The sequence below is a fragment of the Eurosta solidaginis genome, chromosome 5 (assembly GCF_040869045.1).
Source record: "Eurosta solidaginis isolate ZX-2024a chromosome 5, ASM4086904v1, whole genome shotgun sequence".
Lineage (NCBI taxonomy): Eukaryota > Metazoa > Arthropoda > Insecta > Diptera > Tephritidae > Eurosta > Eurosta solidaginis.
The window spans coordinates 254321444-254338985 of record NC_090323.1 but is presented as its reverse complement, the minus strand read 5'-3'; the positions used below and the strand labels follow the sequence as shown (position 1 = coordinate 254338985).

At 37.1% G+C, this 17542-nt stretch overlaps 1 protein-coding gene across 3 annotated transcripts in view; it reads right to left on the bottom strand.

Moving 5' to 3' along the window:
• LOC137253265 (band 7 protein AGAP004871) overlaps window positions 1-15041 on the bottom strand; it is a 264640-nt gene extending 249599 nt beyond the window's left edge. For 2 of the 3 annotated variants that reach the window (XM_067789873.1, XM_067789870.1), the window contains exon 1: window positions 13799-15041. In XM_067789873.1, the coding sequence (XP_067645974.1) occupies window positions 13799-13849 (51 nt within the window). In that variant the 5' untranslated portion in view covers window positions 13850-15041. The remainder of the gene's footprint in view (window positions 1-13798) is intronic. The other variant, XM_067789871.1, reaches the window with a different exon arrangement.
• Between the last annotated feature and the right edge of the window lie 2501 nt (window positions 15042-17542).

Here is a 17542-nt window from a genome sequence, read left to right as displayed (position 1 = left end):
TGGGGATCCGTCCGAGATCCCGTAGGGGTCATTTCGGGACTTTTTCGGGATCATTTAAGCATGGTTTTCAGGATTCGTCCGGGATCCCGTCAGGGTAATTTGTGGACTTTTCCGAAACTATTTCAGAATCATTTTGGGCCCTAATGATTCCTGAATGGATTTCGGGATCTGTCCGGGATCCCGGCGGGGTCAGTTAGGGGGCCGTTTGAGATCCCGTCAGGGGCATTTCGGGACTTCTTCGGGACTATTTCGGGATCATTTCTGGATGGTTTTCGGGATCCGTCCGGAATTCCGTCGGGGTTATTTCATGACTTTTTCGGAATCATTTTGGGTACCTTCCTTCATCATTTCTAGATTGGTTTGGGGATCCGTCCGGGATGCCGTCGGGGTCATTTAGGGGCTTTTTCGGGGACAATACGGGATCATTTTTGGACCCTTCCGGCATCACTTCTGGATGGATTTCGGGATCTGTACGGGAACCCATTCGGGGCTATTTCGGGATCATTTGGGGACCATTTAGGGGTCATTCCATGACTTTATCTGTATTATTTCGGGATCATTTGAGGACCCTGCCGGCATCAATTCTTGATCGTTTGCCGGATCCATCAGGGTCATTTCGGGACCATGTTGGGATCATTTCTGGATCCGTCCAGGATGCCGTGAGATTCATTTTGAGATTTTTTTGTTAATTTTTCGGGATAGTTTTGAAACCCTTCCGGGATCACATTTGGATCCGTGCGGGATTCCATCGGGGTCATTTTCGGCCTATTTCGGAATCATTTTGGGACCCTTCCGGAATCATTTCTTTATGGTTTTCGCTATCCGTTGTGGATCGCTCGGGGTCATTTCGGAACTTTTTCGGAGCTTTTTCTGGACTATGTCGGGATAATTTAGGAACCCTTCCAGGATGGCTTTTGAGATCCGTCCGGGAGCCCGTCAGGGTAATTTCGGAACTTTTTCGGGACTATTTCGGGATCAATTTGGTACCCTTCAGGGATCATTTCTGTGTGGTTCTCTGTATAAGTCTAGAATCGTGTCGTTGTCATTTCAGGTTTTTTTGGGACTACTTCGGGAACTTTTGGAGACACTTACGGGGCGTTTCTGGATGGTTTTCGGGATCCGTCCGCGATAGCTTCGGTGTCATTTCGTGGCTTTTTCTGTATAATTTCGTTATAATTTTGGGATCCTATCAGATTATCAGCTCATAAAGTTCTTTTTTTTACTCAATTACAAAAATAAAATGCATTAGACAGAAAAAAAATTTTTAAACATATAACTTTATAAGCAGGCTAACGTGAATAGCCCACATATTTCATTATCTCCTTGCGGACGGGGCCGCGGGTAAAGGCTAGTAGGATATAAATAATCAGGCCAATCCGTCCAACTTGCAAGACAAATAATCAATAGTCTGGAATCCGCGATAGCAAGTTCATGCGGATAGACAAGAGTCAATACAGAAGCAATTCTTACTTTTTTCTTTAAGGAATTTTCATTGGGACTCTGGGTATAATCTTCCACCTTATACTAGTCGGCTAAAGCTAATCAATATTCCAACTCTCGCAAGTCATTGAGAAATGCTTATCGTATTATTTATGGCTAAACTACTGAATGGACTGATTTCTAGCCCCTTTCTTTTGAACGAAGTAAACTTCAATATCCCATCACGAGCGTCAAGACACTACAAACCACTTCTTTTGAGGGAGTGCAGAAATAATTTCGCATTAAATAAAACTGTTTGGTGTTTTTGCCATGATTTTAACTCTCATTCGAACTCATTTGATATAACGGATTCACTTTTTACTAAAAAGAAAACTGTGCTATCCTATCTTAACTCGTAACAAAATAAAAAAAAGTTAAAAAAAAAATCTTTATCTAAAATGTTCACTTATTTAACAATGTAGTATATGTATTATTTCCAACTGTTATATATGTGACAACTCCTAGTGCCAAACATGCGCAGTGGCAACACCGTGAATATACAAATGTCAACATATCATACTTTTTCCTTTTGGCTTTTACATTCCATTCTTCCGGTTTGGCCACGATAATCTTCTTCTTGATCAGTCCTCGATAATTAACAGACGTAAAATTTATTAACTTGTTTTATATTCATTTATTGTAAGCATTTTCATACATATTTATCAATAAATATAAATAAATCTGTTAGCTTACGAAAATATCCAAATATATAATACGTAACTGATGATTTTTATTCTGTAGCTGAGCAGTTTTAGATATCAACGCTTAACAAACCTCCGCCTAATAACAACTTGGCAAAAACAAAATCCGTGCGTCATGAAGATGCGCCCCTCGTGTTGGCTTGGCCATAGTACAGGTTTACAAGTATGATATGTATGAGAAGGAAACAATTCCTTTCTCTTTCTAACACACTACCGTTTGACACTTCGGTCAGTGTCAAACTAATTTGGAACTCACTGGAACCTGCGTGGAACATGCGTTTGACACTGAACGAAAAGTCAAAATTCCCGGGGTTGCTGTTGTGGAAAGCTACGCAGGGAAACAAAAAAAGGAGCGGAATATCAGATATGGGTTGCTGTGATGGTACATTTTTTTGAACGAATTTGGTATGAAAATGAGGTGCTGCAGAAAATTATACAAAAGTCTTGAATTGGGATATCTCATAACGCGTAGTTATTCCAGCATTAAGAATACAAACACGGGTGCTAAATTTTTCTACCCGTTCAAAAGTTTTCCGCGAAAAACAGTTTGAAACCGAGGTCGACTGCAATAACCGGTCCAAAATAGTAGAAAGAGATATGAAAGACGCGTTTTGTCCTGTTATCAATAGTCCAAAGGCGAAAAAATATTCGAATTATTGGAAGCGAGGCAAAAACGCGTGTATTAATACTTCCCCCAACGGTTTTGGTCATGTTTTAGCAATCGTCCCCGGTAATAAAGTATCACAATTTGTTAATTAAAATTGTCCAAAACATATGGATTTTAAAGAGAGATGTAATTACGTGCTCGTTTGAAAGTAAGTAGGGATATTTCTCTGTAATTGTACAATAAAAATTTTAACCAGTTTTCGTTAGCAGCTACTAAACTTTTCTTGGACCTAAGAAGTACAACAGTGCCAAATAGCACCCACAAAGAAAACGAACAAGAACAATCATTTTATCAGGTGAGCGTGGCTGTGTATGTGCGTGCTGCTACATATCCTACTTGTAAACCTGTACTATGGGTTTGGCGGACTTTGAAAGGTACTTAGCCGTTGGGTTATTGGGTTATTATTTGAGCGAATGATTTTATTTTTTAGGTCGACTAAATATTATGGGCAAACGAAAGAGATTTACAAGCTATAATCGAAACAGCTGTCACCTTGTCCATCTTGATGTCACATTGTTTAAATTTTTCTCAAATTATTAAATAAAATTATAAATTAAAAATTTGCTTCAGATGAATGTTTTCATACACTTAAAAGCAATGAGGGCAGTTCCCGCTTAATGCATACAAAAGATTTAATTTAAAAAAAAAATTTTATAAATTCTTAGATATTTTTTTTAATTTCGAAAAGATGGCAGATATCTAATTTACTTAGCGAACTACCCAGTCGACAACAGTGGTACGCTTTCTCGAGGCCTACCGGTCCCAAACTAGCTTGTTGCTAAAAAAAATTGCAAATATTTACTTCTAAAGTCTCCCTTCCCTGATAAATCAAATATATTGAATTATCTTCAATAAAAAAAATATTCCACATCACATGGCGCTATCAAAAAATTTCACTCTGAAATATTTGATAAACTTGCAATTTTATTTGAAGCAATTTTCGTAATCAATGACCTGTCTTACATTTCAATAAAGAACTCAGTAATTATATTTAATAATAGCTGAGAGTTCTGCCAGGTGTAAGAAAATTCTTTACTAAAAGACACTTAGAGCAGGCGAAAAAAAACCAATGCCATGGGAAAATCAACGTAAGGCGAACATTAAATTACATTAATTTGCCTTCCTCTAACAAACCTTTCTCAACAATGTCGATATATTGAACAACTAAAGAGCCTGTATATATTTATGTATGTATGTCGGCACGTGTTGCATGACCCCCTAAATGAGGCAAATATTTGTGTTAGCATCTAAAAATAGCTTCCAAAATTTGTGTTGTTGATCAATAAAAATTAAAAATGCATAGGAAATTTTTGTAGCCAAAGCCTTTGTATGCTTTATAATGTGTGAATCAATTTAAAAACATAAATGAATATTAACGGTTACACAAATACATATATACGTGAGCTCTAGTTATGTATGTACATATTTTTGTGTTTGTGGTTGTGGTCAACTATCAGCCATGATTCAGTTACCGCACTGCATGACATTCTCCCTATTTTCACTTTCCTGTTGCGTTGTTGATTGGTGCTTTTTTGTGTTGATGGCGTTGGCGGTCAGTGTACGTGTGTGTGTGAGTGTGCGTGAGAACGAGGTAAACTTTCAATTTGCATAATAAACTTTAAGTAGCCCATAATGGAAATGTTGACATAGGATCTACATGCCGTAACCGCAAATGTAATTGAATAACAACGAGCAGTGTAAAGTTTCAGCGTTAAAGCTTTGCTGTTATGTACACATTTACTTTGGCCAAATGGCAGGACTAAATGTAAATAAGTGTATGTATCAATCTGTCTGCGAAGAAGGGCAAACAAGAATTAATTTTATTTCGTTTTTAATTAAAATGTTCTTTTAGTAAGGTTAATTTAAGTAAACAAAATTTACTCTTTTGAAGACTAGGGACAGCGACACCACGGCATTCCTTTTAGATATCAGGATACCAATTTTAATTAATGGGGATCTTATTTCAGTAAAGACCTGCTTAATTTGGCTGCATGACCTTTTTACTGTCTACGAGAGAAAAACCAATTCTCGGGTCAAAGGTATAAAACTGTAGCAGAAAGAAGCATTTAAAGTAGAGTATACGATTTATCAAATTTGTGCGAGAAGAAACGGCTACACGCAAGGATCTCGAACTTCTCGAAACTCAATTTGATCGGCCGCAGTTGTGTGGTGGTGGCGTGCTTCGCCTACCACACGAAAAGTTCTGGATTCCAGTTCCGGCCAAAGCAATTTTCTTCAATTAGAAAACAACTTTTCTTAACGGGGTCGCGCCTCGGCAGTGGTCTCATTATCTGCCTTGCAGCTGCGTTTTAAATACGACATAAATAAATGATTATCTCCCTAGTCTCTCAAGTTTCTTCGCTTCGAGATACCTGACATTGTTATCGTCCAAATCCTTGGCAACCTTATTTACAACGCGAACAAAACAAATGTTGACCATATTGAACATCCATGTTTATGGCATTATGCTACCGACTGTCTTGAATCCACAAATACTTGGTGTGAGGTTCGAGCAGGATCTACATTTTGGCGAGCTTGCATCCCAAATTGTGCTCTAAATCTAGCGCCGTAACAAAATTCTCACATCTCTTCTCTGCAGCAGCAGTTTGAATGAAGATAAAGAAACGCTCACCACTTACAAAGCAATTGGCCGGCAGCTACGCGTACCTCATATTTTTGGTTGCCGAGCCAGTCAACGCACCTCTCTCAGAACTGCTACGCGTTGTCTTCTTATGTCCCCAGAACACCATTACACAGTGAGGTGAGAGTGCTTCCCATAATGGAAAGAAATGATATGTTGAACGAACAATTTAAGTTGAATACCCAGAAACCTGGGCAGGCCAAGAAACATCTGATTAAAGAGGTCCCGCCCCCCAAAAATGTAAGAAGTCATCTCCGCAAGCGTTACTGAAATATGGCATGTGGGAACTCAGCCGTATGTAGAAGAATAGCACAAAGAAGTCCTCAGTGATATCCACAAAAAGACATCAGAACGCTATGCCAGGAGTTTCCCAGTGAATTCTGTTGTTAAAGTCAAATACCCTGAACTCGCAGTAGAGGAAAGCAATCAGGGAGACGCTGGTCACTCCAGCTCAATTACGATTTGGATACTGTAATAAGTTAAACTCTTGCCTATTCAGAATCAACCCCGATATATATAACATATATGTCCTGCTCGCAATGTGTCCCCACAACACAAGCCATCTTTTGAATTTCAGTGCTGAACCAAAGCTTCTAACACAAATTTCTCCCTGGTCCACCCCTGTTAAAACTACAAGTTTCTTCAGACTCCCTTTAGACGATACTGATGATAATTTGTGGGTGAGACAACTACAACACCCACTTTTTATATGTTGCGAAGTGAAGTATAATTTTGAAGTATAACTGTACTACTCCCAAAGCAGTCTAGGAAAGACCATTTTGCAATACAGAATATTGGAGTTATTTATTCGACAGTTCAACGATTCGAATGTTAGCAGAAGATTTCAAATAAGCGAAATTCAAAATTCGTTACAATATTAACATCAGTATGCCAGAGTATGCGTTTCAGTTGTCATGTGGATCGTGTAGCCAGAGCAGGTACATGTCAACCAGATGTGGATGTCAACACTATTCGCCACTTGCAATTTTCTCTTGGAAAGTTAGGCCTCGGATCATCTTAGCAAGTTCACGGTTGCACCACCTCTTGCCATATGTAAAAATCCTTTAGTGTCAAGCGCTCTTCACATTTTTGAGGATTTATCAGATCCATTTGTTAATGGTGATAAGAGTGTTGAACGGCCACTACCCGATTGAAACTCGTACAATGCAGATCGGTATTCCGAACAGCAGCAGCATAATGGACCGTAAAATGTTTCTCAAGAGCTTTTTCCTCTTAGCTGGCGCAGCGGCTATCTAAGCTTAGCTAACCCAATGTAGTTACTATGGCGAATTATGTTTGTATTTTTTCCGAAAAGTACCTTTAAAAACAAATTAAAAAAAAAAAGATCCCAAACGGTCAATTTTTGAAAAAGTTATAGCATTTTGAAAACAAAAACGGTGTTTCTTTAAAAATTCATAACTTTTTTTGAGTTGGATGAAAAAATTTTAAAAAATTCTGAAAAACGTCTTTCGTAAGCTAGAAAAAGAAAAAAAATTTCAGCCAATTCTAAAGGGGTCGGGTTCAAAATTGGTCGAAATGGGATGGAATACCCCATATAGATCTGTAACCGGTTTACGTATCTCAATCTGGACTTGGTGCTTTTAAAGAACAGTGCGAAATAATAACATTTCCTAATAAAGATACTCTCGACACTAGTGAATTATTCCGTCAGAGGGAGATTAGAGCACATTTTGTTTAGTTTGTTGTATAATGAGCAGTAAATATGCCGATTTACACTTGGCGCGAGCCCCCAATGCTTCCTTAGTAAGGGTCGACGACAGCAGTACAGTTAGATCCGTTCAATAATAAGGATCTCATTACAGCTTCACATCACATCCACCCCCTCTTCTACCTGAAAATTCCTTTCCTCTATCCCTTTCCCACTCCCTAATAACATTATTAACATATTTCATAATCTTTCAGATCCCTTAAAATTACCCCACTGTGCGACAGACTTCAATAAATCAGAATAGTAAATAACAGTCAATTAATCACCGAATCTAGCTCTTATATTCAATTTCAAAGAATTTTGTAGTTCAATTTTTCAATATTATTGACAGCACAAAATAATAATTGATTATCCTCTTTCCCTCTTCATCCGCACAAGAAAAACTAATTGCACTATTGTCCTTTCACAAAAAAATGTTAATAAATTTTGACAGTCATGCCCCTTCGTCGTCTATCATCATTAGTTCTAGAATATTCAATGTTCGATATAAATTTCCTATAATTCACTAATTTTCTCAAGCGACTTATTAAACTGCAAACCCCCAAAGCATACTCACCAACAAAATTCTACGTACATACAATATGAGCCGACCATCAAAAGCATTTCAATTTCATTTAGAATTTTTTTTTGTGTTAGATTGAGGTCACCCAAATGTAATGGACTTACATAAATTGAACTTTTACAAACTAAGTAGTGGCTTAGTTAGAAATTGGAATGTCATGTAATTTGAATGTTTTGTGTTGGATTTAAATACTTAACAATGCAAACATAAATTTTTTGTGGGATAGCAAAAGGGTGAATTGTTAGGGGCCTATAGGAAAATGGAAGATTTTTTTTTTTTTGCATGAAACAACTCGGAAATCAGAAAGCAAATTTTGGCAGTTTGTCATCCATGAGTTGTTCATTATTTATCGAAAAGGTATCGATTTGTTATGAAAAATTTATTGATTTATTATCGGAGTTTCGTTATCTAAAATTTATCGAATTGTTGTTATCGAAAAGTTATTGATTTTCTATCGTAAGGTTATAAAATCGATCCGTAACGCGCCGATAACAAGCCGCTAAGAACTCAAAAAGACGCCGATCACTCGATAGTACGCCACTAACAAACCGATAACTTCGCGATAAAAATTTGCTATCGATAAAATTATCGAGCAGATAATACAACCTTAACTTACCGCTATTGGTTTTTACCGATAAGAAGCTGAAATAGACAAAATTGTGAAAGACTTCCTTTAAATAAATGCACCAACAACCAGTACACAGTTTCCTCTCAACCAAGCAGGAAGCATTCATGAATCTTGATTTCAAAATTGTTGGATGGCAAAACGCATCAAGGCTAGTTGGGTCTTAGTCTGAAGAAAAACCATCTGCCTTTATTTAGTCGACTTATAAAATGGCTAGGTTACTGTCGACTTATAAAATGGTTAGGAAACTGTGTACTGGTTTATGGTGCATTTATTTAAAGGTGGTCTTGCACAATTTTGTCTACTTCAGCTTCTTATCGGTAAAAACCAATAGCGGTAAGTTAAAGTTGAATTATCTGCTCGATAATTTTATCGATAGCAAATTGTTATCGCGAAGTTATCACGAAGTATTGGTTTGAGGAACAAACGAAGAGCCCCAAATAGGTGACTTATACTGTAGAATAAATTCATTCTTTTGGCAAATACTAGAAGATCTGGCAAATCTGCCGCCCCTAAAAGCTGGAGGCTTGACCTGGCGAGAGCAGGACACGCACACAGAATGTATTCAACTGTTACTTCCTGCAGCTCATATTTCCAATATCTGTTGTTATTATTATTACTAGGTCTGGAAGCACTACGACCTTTGTGCAATACATCTGCTGTTACTGACGAGACCTAAATTACAAAGATGCGACTCCAGAAGGCAGTGTCGGGTTAGTATGCCCATCTCGTTTCAGAGATATGAGCCACCTTGTGAGTCAAACGTTGTAGGATTTGCACATTTAGAAATTTTGCAGACCCGCGCTTCTGTCCACGCCTTTCTTGCTCGATGCATCACATGCTACTCCTGTCTCCTTTTGATAGTGGTTATTGTTGTTGTGGTAGCGATAACGACACTCCCCGAAGGCCTTGGGGAGTGTTATCGATCTTGATGGTCCTTTGCCGGATAAAAATTCTGTGAGTTCCGGTAACAAGCACCATTAAGGCACCAGCCCGACCATCTCGGGAACGATGTAGTATGACTACATGAAACCTTCAAGGCCATCCCGCCCTCCCAAGCGCTAGATTCATGATTAACTAGCCAGAGCATCGGTTGTTAAAGTAACATGATTCGCCACGGGTAGGTGCGGTTGACAACTGGGTTGCAGAAGCTATATTTCGAGTTGGCAACCCCTTAAAAGGGTTGCGCTACACAACCCCTGGAATCAATTTGGTATTTTAGTCGCCTCTTACGACAGGCATACCTGTCGCGGGTATATTTTAACCCCTAGCCAAGTGTGGGGGGGGGGGGGGTCCTTTTGATAGTCTTATGTAAAAAATTTTTTTATCTCGTGACAGAAATACCACGAAAATGTGTAAAAGGTTCCAAAAAGCAATTGAAGAACTCAGTGTTAGTACAACGAACACGCTGATGATTGCATCTCAAGGTCATTATGGGTATGTTTGAACAGGAAAAGAACAGGGTTCCATTAACAAATTTCCTGTAAGAGTGCTTGTATGTGTTATCACTATTTCCCCAATGTTTCGACTCTGATGTAAGCCAGAAAGTTCCTTCTTTGGCTAGATAATATGTTGGCGTGTTTAGAGCATCTTTGCCTCTGAAGAAGTTCTCAAAAGAGGAGCAGATTAATTTTTTAATAAAAAAAATTGTTTGTAATTGCTTGATGTTGCTCTATGCGCGACTTGACCTAGTGCTTTCGGTGTAATAGATGGAGCACGGTACCGCCACACCACGGCGCTCATCATTTAACCCTTTTAATACTTTGATTACTAGTGTCAAGTGCTACCTAAAATGTCTGCCTAAATTGCGGCTAAAAATAAACCACCAAATGACTCCCATAAAACTGAGGAGCTCAATCAAAGTAAGAAACCAACAATGAAATATTTTTTATTATTTGTATAAATGCAAAATGTATGGCTTGCAAGCTGCACTTGACAGGACAACCAAACCAAAGCCAAATTATACAACCAACCATAAGGATAATAACAATGACATAAAAACGACAAAGGAAATAAAACGTAAATAAATGACAAGCATATTGAAGTTGCACACGACTTTATGAGGTGAAATGGAAGGGGAAATATGATAGGAAAGGAGGGATACAAATGGGATGATTATAGACATAAAATATATGGTAGGTGGAGGAATGAATAACCTGGAAAAGGTCAGAAGTAGAGAAGAACCGTATAGCGGGTAGTAGAAGAGTACTGGTTTACACTGACTATATAGGTAAGTGGTAATTATTTGCTCATTGGTGTAGGTTGTGGCACAAAGCAGTATTTAGGGCAACACGTTACGGCGAACAAACACAATTAAAGCAGCTAACCGCTAACTTACACAATCTAGAAATGTTTAACCAATCATAAGCACTTGAGCGCTCAAGAGTGTAGCGCAATATAAAAAGAATAAACAAATACAAATATGCAAGGTAAGTTAATATACATACTAGGGTGGGCCAAAAAATATATTTATTTTTTTCCTTTTATTATAGTGAAAATGTTGTTCAGGACATTCAAAATGAAAACTTGTAAAGACTGCAGCTTTTTATTTTAATGTTTAGAAGTGCCTCATTGCGTCTTTATTTTTTTTTATACGTTTCGTATGCAGAGTCACACAATATTTGAGCTTGAACTTCAACCTCGAACAACTACTAAATGAGTCAACTAAGCAAAAATCGTCTACGATTTTTTTTTTGTAGACCACTAAATTTTCTACAAGAATGAGTGTCGCTGGTAATTGGATACTTAAACCTTGGGTACACTAAAAACATAGAAATTCCCCATATGATTTGTATAGAAAAATCAAAGTCGCACCTCTAAACATAAAAACAAACAGCTGAAATTTTCATTTTTTTTTTTAATGTCCTTAACAATATTTTTACTAACCCAAAGTAAAAAAATATATTTTTTGTCGCCCCCTAATAAGTTTAAGATAAATTATACATTAACTACTATGTTGGTATGGAAACATAAAGTTACGAGTCATAAGCTGTAATATTAATTTAGTTATGAAAATTCATAATATGACATACCCTCTACCACACGCTGCCACATTTTTGAAGTGAATGCTTTTATACTCTTGTTGCAGATAAATACGTACAAAATTAAGAGAAATACTGTTTGTCATGGGAATTGGCTCATATTAAATTAGACTTATGATGTGCTATGAGCTACGTTTTTGTCGTTGTTTTAACGATAAAGACACTCCCGGAACGGTTGATGGACCTTTGCCGGATATAGATCCGGTACGCTCCGGGAGCAAGCACCATTAAGGTACTAAGGTAATAGCCCGACCATTCGGAAACGATCAACATTACCATATTATACCTCCTATTCCATACCGGCACCCTCCCATCCCCTAGTTCCTTGAAGAACTTAAGGGTTGCCAGAATCTCTCTGGCTAAATATGTGTATGATACATTCATATTTGTAACAGGATTCCGCTCGCGCAGATGAGGTTGACAATTGGATTTCGGAAGCTCTGTATTGCGCTTATCAACCTATTGAATCCCCTAAAAGCATTGTGATGCAGAAGTTTGTCTTTTCCCGCTCTAATAGTTAACTACAACAACGTGGAATGCTACATGGAAATAGCAGTAAGTGTGCTGTTGAACGAATAGTAACAAGAAAAACAAGAAGCTACAACATCAGCAAATAAAACCACAAGTACAAAAAAGAAACATCACAACTCTACATCAACTTCAACAAGAAAAACAAGAGAAAATACAATGTTCTTAAAACAAAAAAGCAAATAGCAATACTTTTTTTTTGGTGTAGAAAATGCAAACACTGGTTAAAACATGCACAAATTCAGACAAAACTTATTGCTTGTGTAATTTTGAGATATTGATTTTTAAAAAGTTATTGTCGCGGACTTTACAAAAACAAAGGTGTAATGAAATGAAAAATTTTGTTCTCATTTAATTTTCACTTCGGAAATATTTTGTTGCAAATCTTTTGTAGAACATTTTAACCCTCTAGCGGCAGTTGATTTACTACTCACACCATTACATATCTTTCCCCAATGACTGCTTAGAACTTGAAGACTACTGGAGCAAATTGGGTACTTGCTTCTAAAGATTTATTCTCATTTGCGCTGCTATAACTTAGAAATAAAAATGAAATTCTCTGCAGATGACATTGTAGACACACAATATGGTACCAGGAAATTTTTTTCGTACGATATGCATTGGAAAGGTGTAGAAGAGGGCCACAGTACTGACTGAATTTCATGACGTTAGCTTAAACGTTTTGGAGGTATCGATCAATATTTATTTGTCCACCAAATAAATTCTAAAATAATTATAATTGTACTTTTTTTCTACGTTTCAAATTTGGAACAAGTTTTAAGAATTTTTCAGTCATATTTTTCATAACTTAAATCATAAAACTGAAAACAAAGTTTTGGAGCTTATTAAATTTTGAAAGTGCTTTTTTAGGCACTTTATATGGAAGAAAATGGATGATGCCTTCAGAAAATAAGTTCTTAAAATTTAGCGCTAGACTTAAATTCAAGGGGTGACAAAGTTATGTATCCAGGTTCTTGATGTGAATATAAAATATTGTGACGAATATTAGCAACACTAAGCCAATACTAAGCAGTGACTTGTATGCAAATCAATAAATCAATCATTATGTCTATACATATGTCCATACAAGCAGCGGAGAGCAACGCACAAACACATACATATATCTGAGATACTCCCAAAAGTAGGCAATAATTTGTGCAAGTATCACTCACATATACACGCGCGCATGCGAAGCTATAAACGTAGTTATAGTTGATAATTTTATAGCTGGTAACTAACTAGTAAATTCTAGAAATATAAACGCCTAGAAATATGCCAACGAGGAAACCAAACAGTATAAAAGCAGAACAGTTGAGGCACAATGAATCAGTTTGATTTAAGCAAGCTATCAGTTGCGAAGTATAACAGTTTAGTGATTCGAACGTTAGTAGAAGGTTGTAAATAAGAGGAATTTCAGTAAGTTCGTTACAATAATTTTTTTTATTCAAAAATTTAAGGTTTCTTTTGACTATGAATATACATCCTCGAAAAAAAGTATTCAGTTATCAATGCGAATTTTGAGAGACCTTTTCCTTGTATTTTGTTTGACCGAAATTAATTGGGCTAGAAAACTGCATACTCAAAGAAATTCAAAAAACTTCAAATAAAAAACTTTCGTAAAATTTCGAATTTTTTCGATTACGTTGTTGAAATTGGCTGGCATCGTTTCAATTACAAAATTCTTAGCAGTTTTTTCTTAAATTCTCGAAAGAAAAAATAAGAAGAGTTTAATTTTTGTGTTCGCTGCTGAAGAGATTGCATATAGTAGAAAGGCTTTAAAGAAATTCTGTAAATATGGCAACATTGCTTGTCAGCGCTCACTCACCTCGTAACGTGTATCGATTTCAGGCAATTTCTCCAGAAACTCTTCGACCATGATTCATGAAGACGACCAGGGAGAAATTTTGCTGCCACACACTTTTAAGATTTTCTTTGTTTTGCTGTTTTTTTCAATACTCAATATTTCTTTAGAAGAAAAATAATGTTTTTGCTGCGCGCAACATGCACTTTTAAGACTTTGGGTGTAAATATATTTGCATTTGCAAATTTACAAATTTTTAACTTTGATTCGTTTAAGTCACACACAGTTCTTTACTTGTATTTGGCTATTTTACGTTTAGTTTTTTTTCTGAATTTTTTTGATTTACGCTCGGTGTGAAATTTATTAAAATTTTTTGTCGTCTTTGAGATTTTTTGTTTTGAGCTGTTGTTATTCTTTCACTTTTTTATGGTTTTTCCATATGTTTTTTTTTAACTTCTCTTCTTCTTCCCTTTGTTTTAGTCTCTCTCAATTTGTGCTGCACGCTTAACAATCATCAAAACACAACAAAAAATTATCTTCTTCTATACATTTCACACTTGTTGAAGTAATGAAGCGAACTTAAATGTGATTACATACATTGTTCGTAATTTTCGTATTTGCTTTTTCACACGTTTGCTCCGCCTTGCTGCACGCTTTTCACTGCGCAATACGAATTTTTCCAATTTATCTTCTAGAACGTTGCTGCCTTTGCCGCTGCTTCACGCTGCACAAGCACACCTACTTACGTTCGATGAACTCAACCATGCCAACGGCTGCTGCTGATGCTGCACTAACGACCTAAGTAATCAAAGAACTAAATAACTCACTAGCCAACACACAATTCGTCTCTCAGGCCTCGCACTGCATCTCACCCAGCTTCGACGAGCTGCGTATTTACTTTGAACGGCTTAATCTCACAGCACCAATTATTTATACGCAATGCTGTGTTGGTTGAGTGTGTTGCTTTTTGCTGCCATGTGCTGGAGACTCACCGCCAAAAACAAAAATTATTCAAAATTTCTCTCTACAAACACACGAACACTTGTTCGTCTTGTACACATACACACGCTTAACTGTTATAGCCAACTGCCTGACAGAATAGACGCACTAACACACAAGCACTTACAGCAGCACGAAAATTTTGGCGTAAAGATGATTTGTATGTATCTTTGTATGCAGGAGCTAATAGTACGCCAAACCAAAATCCCAAAAATTTGTTAGAGCTTATAGGTCAAGTAATAACACACGACTAGCTGGTAGAACTAAAAATGTCACTTGTAAGCAACCTCTGTCAGTGCACAAGTCGAACTGAGCATTCGACAAGAAGCCAACGTGTCTATATGATAAAAATCGAAAGGACACTCGCACTCGCACATTTATGGCGTGTGAAAGTTGCAAATGCTATGTGCGAGTAAATATATATACGCATGCTTGTGTGTGTGTGTGTATGTATTCATTATCAAACCACCCATATACGCCGACCCTACACTGAGTTATGTTTTTGTTTCCGAGGTGGCAACGAAGCACCAAAGCGCACTCAAGTCTATTCCAGTCGAGTCGAGAGTCGTAAAGTCGGAGATTGTCGCATCGATGATAAGTTGTTGTTGCTGATGTTGATGTTGATGATAATGATGACGCTGATGACTTGTTGGCTGGCTGGTTGCATAGCAAACTCTGATATGAACGCTTATGTACGGTTGTTTGTTGTTATTGTCGAAGTATCAACGAGTAAACAAGTGAAGCGAGTTGCAAAGCGAACAGTTTTGTTTGTTGCAGCACAGCGCTCAAACTCGCAAAAGAGCACCACAATTGCATACAGCAGCCACATTAGTGAGTGAGTGTTAGGCAAGCAAGTCAATGGCCCCAACAAAAAGCAAACAAATATGAAATTTTGTAGCAAAATAACATAACGTAGCAAAATAAAGTAATAAACAACAACAATGTGAGTAGGTATGTAGTTGATTGAGGAAATTAAATTTCGTACTGGTTATCTGGCTTAATATGAAACCAGAGACCCAATTTATTGCCACCTTGAAAGTTTTTCAGAGCTTGCACCAACTTTTAGCAGTCTACATTTAACTTGTTGTTTGTTTGTTGGAGTTAAAAAGGAAACGATGGAAATGATGTGAGTGATATGCTAATATGGGACTTCATGTCCATTTCCTAGTTCGAGTTGTGCCTCGTCTCAATTTCAGTTTAAGGTTCACATATGCGGCTTTAGTTCCTGCTTAAGATATGATTTCAAAGTTTGCGTCGGTTCCGGCTTTGGTTTCGATTCCAGATCTGGTTTCGTGTTTGGTGCCGCAATTGGTCCCGTTAATTCTAGTTCCGTTTAAGTTCGTGGTTATGACTTCAGTTCCAGTTTCGGCTGAAGTTTCTTATCTCGTATCACTTCTAGTATAATTTTCAGTTTCAGTTCCCGTATCTGTATGAATATCAGTTCCTTTATACGTTCAATTCCAGTTCCAGCTTCCATTCTGTTTTCAACTTAGTTTTCCGTTTCAGGTTTAACTTCAGTTCCATTTTTAGTTCAAGCTCCAGTTTCGTTTCTATTTTGTGTTCACTTTTCAGTTCCAATTCTCGTTGCAGTTTCCCTTTCAGTTTCGGTTCATGTTTCAGATCTAGTTTCGTTTGCAATTTCAGACCCATTTTCTGTTCAAGTTTCATTTTGATTTCAATTCCGTTTTCGGTTTTATTCTCAGTTCCAGCTTACAATCCAATTTCTGTTCCAGTTTCAACTTCAGTTCCATTTTCAATTTACGTTTCAGTTTCAGTTAAGGTTTCAGTTCCGGTTCCCGTTTTCGTCCCAGTTTCACGGGTCAAACCTTTCACTCTAAATCATGTGTGGTGTACTATTTAAATTATTTCCTGCAAGTTGGTGGGTACTTCAATCGAAGGCACTTAAAATGTTGATAGATTTTTGCTGAGACGCTTTTCATGGCACAAATGCACTCAAAGGATTTGCTAATCGCTGCCGAGGAGTAATTCTACTTTTTCATATTTTCTTCTTTTATTGTTACTTGCTTATACCTGGGTAAAAGTTGCAAATAACAAACATCCTAGTGTTTGGTTGAGTATGTGTGCCAATTCCACAGCGTTGGAATGATTTGCAATAGAAAAAAAATCAGAAACTAAACTCTTGATTGAGATAGATTCTGTAAATATGATTGATTATCCTATATATATTATATTATTTTCTATTATTATATTTTGTACACAATCTAAAACAAAACCCAAATCTTTAAACAACGCTTTTTGTGCGACGTCTGCATACAAACCGTCATTATTCACATATCAGCTCATCAGCATTATTAACATCTTATCTGATTAACTGGTTTTGTTAGCATAAGCAACAAAAAAAAAGCAAGTACAACAAAACTGAACATAACAGCATCTTTTAGCCACTTAACACAACATTTTATCGGCCACTTACTCGCTTCACTACGCTAATATGCTGTGGTGGCCAGTTCGCTCTCAGCAACAGTTAACTTTTATAAACTCGCATAATTTAATAAACATACTCTCTTTATATGCACTTATCTGGCTCACTCTCGCTCTCTCTCACTAACTCTCTAATGAAATTTAACACGCTCTATTACTACTTAAGTTACTACAAAGCTCTATATCAGGGCAAAAACCGAGCTGTGGCAACCAGTGGCATAGCTGCTCGATACCCATCAAACGAATTTAAAATTTCATGTACTCCACTGCGTATGTGGAACATTCACGTTTTTGCTTGTGCTATGATACCTGCAATGAATGACGCAG